This window comes from Marmota monax, unplaced genomic scaffold (genome assembly GCF_021218885.2).
Source record: "Marmota monax isolate L192 unplaced genomic scaffold, Marmota_monax_Labrador192_F-V1.1 WCK01_AAM20220418_F8-fsc00393, whole genome shotgun sequence".
Taxonomy (NCBI): Eukaryota; Metazoa; Chordata; class Mammalia; order Rodentia; family Sciuridae; genus Marmota; species Marmota monax.
The window spans coordinates 35,457-43,682 of record NW_026692824.1 but is presented as its reverse complement, the minus strand read 5'-3'; the positions used below and the strand labels follow the sequence as shown (position 1 = coordinate 43,682).

Here is an 8,226-nt window from a genome sequence, read left to right as displayed (position 1 = left end):
TTTGATGAATTCTTTATATTTAACCTACATTATATCATATTGCTTCACATTAAAATTTGTCAAAATAGGGGCTGAGATATAGCTCTGTCGGAAGAGTGATTGCCTCACATGCACACTGCTCTGGGTTCAATCCCCAGCACCCCTCCCACCCCCCCACCCCCAGCAAATTTTGTCAAAATAAATATAAACAGTAAAATAAAATTTAAAAAAGAAAAAATTTTGGAAGTCATAATCTTTAATCATCAAAGGCTGAGGGAAAATTGACATGCTAATAAGATAGAGGACTTTTGAGAGTTGTTTTTTTTTTTTTCATTCTGACTTCAATTTTAGTAACATTTTCTAATAATACTTATCAATTTTATCAGATGACTTCTAAAACATCTATGGGGAAAGAGACTCTAGAACTCTTCAGTTTAACTCCCAGTTATTTTATTTTTGTTAATTAGTTTATGTCATTTATTTAATTGCTTATTTATCATTTCCATTTGAAGAAAAAGAAATTAGGACATACTTCCTAAAAATTATCCTAAAGTCATATGTCTCTTAGTGTTCATTTTTCCAATAATGGAAGCCTGGTCTTATATTAAAATCTTCAAAATATAAAAGTATTATAATTTTATTCATCACATTTTGATGTGTTAACCTGGAGGGACCCTACAGCTAAACATACTGAAAAAACATACCCATCTACTCAGTGCATGGATAACATAGGCATATTTGTTTATTTGATTTCATACAAGATATATAAGAAAATGTACCAAATTAATTTCATCAACAGGTATCCCATCAAATATTCAGCATTAGGATTATATGACTAATATCCCATTTGTTTAAATCTCCCCTATGCTAGCTGGAATGCATTTTAAAATACAATTAGACCATATTTTCTCTTTATCCAGTTATACATATTTTAACATATCCTGTTATACATATTTTTTTTTCCACAGTGTGGATAGGAAGCCAGTATTCCTTGGCTTTTTTTTTTAAATTTTTTATTGTGGGTTGTTCAAAACATTACAAATTTCTTGACATATCATATTCCACACTTTGATTCAAGTGGGTTATGGACTCCCACCTTCACCCCATACACAGATTGCAGAATCACATCAGTTACACATCCATTGATTTACAAATTGCCATACTAGTGTCTGTTGTGCTCCGCTGCCTTTCCCATCCTCCACCCTCCCCCCTCCCCACCTCTCCCCTCCCCTCCCCTCCTCTCTCTCTACCCCCTCCACTGTATAACCCTGAGGGTCTCCTTCCATTACCGTGCAATTTCCCTTCTCTCTCCCTTTCCCTCCCACCTCTCATCCCTGTTAAATGTTAATCTTCTTCTCCTGCTCTTCGTCCCTACTCTGTTCCAATAATTTGAGAAACAATATATTTTCACATCTCAACTTCCTTATTGCCTGGTTGGTTATGTATATTTCAGAAGAGGTCACTAGATTTCTTCAAGTCAGAACCCCCTTCTGATTGCCCTATTCAAGGCACCCTTCACTTCCTTGTTCCTCAAAGTATAGATCAATGGATTTAGTGCAGGAGTGACTACAGTGTACATGATGGCAATGAGCCAGTCCATGTCCATGGAGCTCCATGAGGTAGGGCGAATGTAGGTAAAGATAACAGGAGCATAGAAAAGAATAAACACGGTGAAGTGGGAGGCACAGGTGGACAGTGCTCTATGAAGCATGCTGCAGGACTGGGTCTTGAGGAAGAGGTAGGTGATAATGTAGAAATAGGAGAGAAGGGTCAGAAAGAAGGGGCCTATGGCAAGGGTCCCCGTGACAGTGTTGAGTAGCCTCTGGTTGAGCTCAGTGTCCCCACAGGCCAACTCCAGCAATGGCTTAACATCACAGAAGAAGTGATGGATGTGGTTGGGACCACAGAAGTTCAAGTGAGATGTCATTATGGAGTGCAGCAAGGCATGGAAAAATCCAATGGCCCAGATGGTGACAGCCATTTGGGTGCAGAGCAGGGGATTCATGATGACAGTGTAATGAAGTGGTTTGCAGATAGCCACAAAGCGGTCAAATGCCATCACTGCCAGCAACAGGGACTCTGTGCTACCCAGGAAGTGGAAGAAATGAAGTTGGCTTATGCATCCTATGAAAGATATTGCTTTGTGTGTAGAGAAGAAGTTCTCTAGCATCTTTGGCAGGGTTACGGTGGAGTAACAGATATCTAAACATGACATGTTTCCCAGGAAGAAATACATAGGTGAGTGGAATCTGGGGTCAGAGATGACAATCATCAGGATGGCTCCATTCCCAGCCACATTCACAAGGTAGATGGTGAGGAGAACAACAAAAAGAAAAGACTTCAATTCTTGAATGTCTGTCAATCCCAGAAGAAGAAATTCAGTGACTAAAGTTTGATTCAGCATCACTTAAAAGGGGAAAAAAAAGACAGAGTAATTTCTGGAAATCTATCTCTCATGAGAATCAGTCTTTCTAGCCCAGGATTTTCTTGCCAAGACAAAAATTAGTTGTTTTACATAACAACTGCCTTAGATTGTGTAGTTTTTGGCCATCAGACTATCAAATATTAAAGGTGAATATTTATTTGAACTGTGGCACAACCAGTTTTTAAACTTATTACATTCGTCATTGATTTTGTTTTTCTCTTAGGGATTCAAGACAGGTTTTCAGCCTACTATCTTCTCTGGCTGTGAACATCTACATTCTGATACAACTCTCCTTTCATCTTCTAAGTATCACTAACAAGGAGCAATTTTTACAATATTTCACAAGGCTGCTATCTCTGGAGTAGTCAGAAGACACCTGGAGGATGTGAACTTGAGAAAAATAGATAAAGATGAACTCGTTATAACCATAAAGTCTTTAAAGAATTTTCTTCTTTAAAGAATGAAAGCTGTTTAACAAATTATAGTTGCACTTATTCATCTGAGTGTAATCAGGGTTAGAGACATCCTCTCTGAGATCTCTTTCTGACCCTCATCTTTGGAAACATCAAGGAACCCTATTGGAATAGGTAACATGACCACACACATGAAGCTGCATCACTACTACATCTGCTGATAGGTTTAGAATTTTCCTCTTATCTGAGCCATTAAATATTTTCAAAATACAATCCCAAATTACTTATTTCATGCAAATTTGGCATTATTATACTTCTATTCTTTGGTTGCCTTGAGACTTTTAAAAAATCCTTTCCTAGGTTCCTGAATCTCTGTGTAAGAAAAATTGTTCCTTTGATAGAGTCAAGAATTCATACTTTCTTTTACCAATACTGACCTCTTCTCAAAATGTCCATGACTTCAATCCCCTTGAATTTCTGTCTTATTTTCTCCTAAAGTCCTATTTTCTCCTAAATCCTATTTTCTCCTAAAGAAGGGTAACCTTTTTACAGTTAATTTGAAGAATTGAAAAAAATAGTCTTTATTTTTTTCACTGCATGTAAAACTCTGAGGAATTGCAACTAAGCTAATTGTTTTTTTTATTATTATTAGTTGTTCAAAACATTACAAAGCTCTTGACATATCATATCAACTAAGCTAATTGTAAGAAGGTTTAATATCTGACCAAAGTTGCACAGTTTACTTAAAGGCAGAAAACTATTTGAATAGTTATTTTCTCCATTATTTGCAAAGTACCTGCAATTATCTGTTTCCTTGAGGTACATGAGCAAAAGTTGCCAAATTGTGTGAAATAACTTTCTCTTTGTTCTTTTCATTTAAAGATTTAGTGGATTAGCTCTTGAGTAGTAGAAGGAAAGAAGCAAACATTCATGGGAAATGTAGAAATGGGAGGCATTGAGAGGATTATAAGAACTATAGGGAAGTTTAACAGAGCTGCTGACATTTGGGTGCTTCCTACAAAAGGGTTTCATTTAAGGTTTCAAAAATCATTGATGGGAGAAGAAAATAATTTTATGACTAGAGTAAACAAAATTAACAAACATGGGAAAATCTGCAAGAGAGTACTGGGATTCTAAGCTTTATAGCTGGAAGACATTTTAAGAAAGGAGGAAACCAGTTCTATATCCTGAGCATTGGGTTTTAGTAATAGCAAGCAGATCAGTCAAAACAAGTTTGTATTCTGTTTCATTCTCTTACCTGGTTTAATGTTCAGAAGCACAGCTAAGAAAGTTTTTCAGGTTTATATTCCCAGCAATTATAAAAGTTGAAAAGTATTTGAAAAGATAGTTCATATTGTGATTGTGACATAAGCTCTTCACCTTCAGAAATCTCTCTCTCTCTCTGTCTTTCAGAAATTCTGCTGGTACTTTAATGAGACACAGCTCTCTAGACATAAATGTCCTGAGAGAGCATGTCCCCTGGTGATGAGCAGGAATGTTCTAATAAACAGGAGACTGCTCCATACCAACAATTTGAGGGAGCAGCCTTGGGGAAATGTATATATATTTTTTCAATCTTTCTATTTTATTTCCTTAGGTTTATTTCTTAGTTTCAGAACCAGGCACAGCACAGGTCTTAAGGGCCTAATATGTTTTCATGAAGTTCCTTTCATTTTCTCAGAAAAAGTATGCTTTTTTTTTTTCTTATCTTGGTAACTTCCCTGGAAAATATTCTGGTTCATACATTGGAAAGAAATTAGCAATAAAATTAAGGAACTGTTGGCAGTTGTGCCCATTTGATTGGTACAGAAAGGTGATTACATCTAATATTCTACTCATTTATTATTGTGGTTTTATGGATAGCAAAGAAAAAGGAATGGAAAGAGGTGATTTGATTTTGTTCTTCCTAAATCTGACTCTTTACTGTTGGTGACAACACTAAATTCTTTTTTCTTTTTCCAAAAAGTGCATTTGTCTCATGGGGAATCAATCCTGGTCTTTTCAATGTGAATTCTTCCCTACTTGTGACATCTTTTAGGTTAAAAACCCGGGCACCTCTCTGAATTATCCAAAGGATAAATCTATGTTTGATCTGCCATTTATCCAAAGATTCTATTGTTATCCCTGCCATGCACTTTGTCCATATTTTTATTGAGTTTTTATTCTTGTTTCTTATAGGAGTTTATTACATATTAATCACATTAACCATTCATTATTTTATAAATTACAAGTGTAATGCAGATAAATAACATGTATTTTGTGCTCAATAAAGTTACTCTTCTGAGTTCTTTAGATGCATTTGCTTATTAAATTCTCAAAAACATCCTGTGGAAGAAGTATCCAAATAATTTCTCTTTTACCATAAGAAAACAAAGGTTCAAAAGACATAGGTTAACAGCCCCATTTATTGCAATAATTATGAAGCTAGTATTCCAACTGAAGCTCTTTAGTTCTAGAGACTGCAGCTATGTCATCTCCATCTTTTCAAGTTGTGACAAGCTTAGTTTTACCTATGAGTTGACTAGAAATCCACAATTTTGATGAAGTTCTTGACAAGCAATTTTTCTTTAAGTTTTATCTTTTGGAAGTCTTGTTTACATACTCTTTCTCAAGTCAACCTGAATTTATCTTAACATTTCTTTTATTACACAGCAAGCTTTGTGGGCTTACATGCTGTGCAGTCCCACAGGACACTGCTCTCAGAAGGGTCCTATGCTTGGTTTAGTGCTTTGTGGTCACTATCTTGAAATTCTTAACATTTTTTTTTAGAAAATAAGGGAACCCACATTTTTATTTAGCAGTGAGTCCCATTCATATGTAACTGGTCTCATTTACTAGATATATAGTTCTATACTTGCTACCTTGGATCACAGTCTTTTAGAAGTTACATTTGCATGTGCTGTGAGTTGATCGGACAGAATTGGCTCCATATTTTGTGGCTATTTTTGCCAGAGATTTTTGATATATATATATGATATATATATATCTTGCCCAATAAGTTTATTGTCTTTATCTGAAAAATCTTCATAGAAAAGCTATTGTTTTGTTTAGCTCTCAGCAGCCTGTTCTTGAGCTCTGGGGAAGCTTGCCTTCTTTTGAGCTACATGATCTTTCTTCTGGGAAAGGGACATTTCAGAATGGTTCCACCTCTTCTTTTTAACTTCTCTTTTGGGATTCTCTTTATAGACTGGATTCTCTTCTATAGCAGAATGGACTTTCTTATACATATCTTTTATCATGTCCAGGGTAACATTGTTCTTTATATACTTAGAGAATTGTTTCTTGTAAGCACCTTTATCTTCTTCCTTAGATAAGGCAACATTCTGACCCATGATGTGCTTCCAATATACTTCTGCATTGAATTTCTTCCTTTCAGAATCATAAACAAGGAATTGTTTGGAATAGACAAGCCCTTCAGGGCCCCACAAATTTTATTGCCAGTTGTAGTTATGGCAAAGCCTGAATCCAAATAGCATGGGAAGACACCAGGTTGACCATCAGTGCTTTTCACATTGTTTGCATCTCCAGTCACCTCCACTTGGCCTTCATAGATCTTGTGCATGCCAAACCTATTGAGAAGCCTGTGGGCCAGCAGCAAGCCAGTATGATACAGCATAATTTGTTGGACCTACTTTCACACCATATTTTGGTAGTTCATAGGCATATGCTGCACAGACTATCATATCCCCTTCTATATGGGCATTAGAAAAATGTGGCAAATGATATCTCTGTTAGTTACATGAACTATCATTCTGTGTTTGGGTGTGTAGTACTGATTTTTGTCCTGCATCACCAAGTGTTTACAAGCATGGGAGTCAGTTTTTCCCTCTCATCTTCTAAATTTCACTTGTTATCTCTTAAAGTAGGCCTTATTCTTCTTTAAGATTTTTCAATTTGTTCTTTTTAGTTATATATGACAGTAGAATGTATTTTGACATATTATACATACATGGAGTATAACTTCCCATTCTCTCAGTTGTACATGATGTGGAGTTACACTGTGTGTTCATATATGAACACAGGAAAGTTATGCCTGATTCATTCTACTGTCTTTCCCATTCCCATCTGCCTTCTATTTTCCTCACACACCCTTCCCCATCCAATCTGGTGACTGCCCCCTCCCCCTACCTATTGTGAGTCAGCATCTTTATATCAGAGAGAACATTCAGCCTTTGGTTTTGGGGGATTGGTCTATTTCACTTAGGATGCCAATCTTCAGTTCCATTGGTTTACCAGCAAATGCCATAATTTCATTCTTATTTATGGCAGAATAATGTTCCATTGTGAATATGTACCACATTTTTATCCATTCATCTGTTGATCGGCAATTGGGTTGGTTCCATAGCTTAGCTATTATGAATTGAGCTACTATAAGCATTGACATAGACGCATCAGTATAGTATGCTGATTTTAAGTACTTTGAGTGTAAACTGAGGAGTGGGATAGCTGGGTCAAATAGTGGTGCCATTCAAAGTTTTCTGAGTTATCTCCATACTGCTTTACATAGTGGTTGCATCAATTTGCAGTCCTACCAGCAATGTATAAGTGTACCTTTCCCCCTCATCCTCCCCAACACTTATTGTTTTTTGTGTTCTTGATAACTGCCATTCTGACTGGAGTGAGATTAAATCTCAGTGTAATTTCTCCAATTGCTAGAGAAGTTGAACATTTTTTCATATATTTGTTTGCCAATTGTATTTCTTCATTTCACTTTTGTGAAGTGTCTATCCAGTTCCTTTGTTCATTTATTGATTGGGTTATTTGTGGGTTTTTTTTTTTTTTTTTTGGTACTGTTTGAATTCTTTTTATATCATGGAGATTAATGCTCTACCTGAGGTGTGTGTGGCAAAGTTTTTATCCCATCCTGTAGGCTCTCTCTTCACATTCTTTATTGTTTCCTTTTCTGTGAAGACGTTTTTTGTTTGATACCATCCCATTTGTTGATACTTGATTTTACTTCTTATGCTTTAGTACTCTTGTTGAGGAATTTGGTTCCTAAGCCAACATGATAGTGATTTGGGCCTTTAATGTAGGCCTTATTCTTGACAACTTTAACAACCCCCATCCTGTGGAACAGAGACCCACATCTGTGGCTTGATACAGATCTCTCACTATACAATATTCTGAGACATTCTAAAAATACATGGTCTGTTCCTAAGCTTTTAAATTATTTCCACTGACCAAGCTGTATCTTAGTTACTAGAACTTTATTATGTTCTGGTAGAACAGATATTAGAACATGTTGTAGCTTAGGTCTGATCTTTTCTTTTGTAAATGCATTGAGGAATTTTTATAGCTCATTTCCAAAACAATTTCAATGTTACAAATAATTTTCTTTATAGTAGATAAATCTGAGGCCTGGGTAGAATATTCTGCATATGTCTGATCCTTATTCATTTTGAAATATTA

At 35.9% G+C, this 8,226-nt stretch overlaps 1 protein-coding gene and 1 pseudogene across 1 annotated transcript; both read right to left on the bottom strand.

Annotated features, from left to right (window-relative positions):
• Positions 1 to 1,456: 1,456 nt before the first annotated feature.
• Positions 1,457 to 2,383, bottom strand: LOC124095420 (olfactory receptor 12D2-like). Its single transcript, XM_046448547.1, has one exon. It carries the CDS (start codon positions 2,381 to 2,383, stop codon positions 1,457 to 1,459), a length of 927 nt encoding a protein of 308 aa, XP_046304503.1.
• Positions 2,384 to 5,864: 3,481 nt separating this feature from the next.
• On the bottom strand, positions 5,865 to 7,891 carry LOC124095418 (large ribosomal subunit protein uL18-like; annotated as a pseudogene).
• Between the last annotated feature and the right edge of the window lie 335 nt (positions 7,892 to 8,226).

Excerpts from the sequence above, each read along its gene's own strand:
- LOC124095420 (XM_046448547.1), bottom strand. The coding sequence starts at position 2,383 with ATGCTGAATCAAACTTTAGTCACTGAATTTCTTCTTCTGGGATTGACA.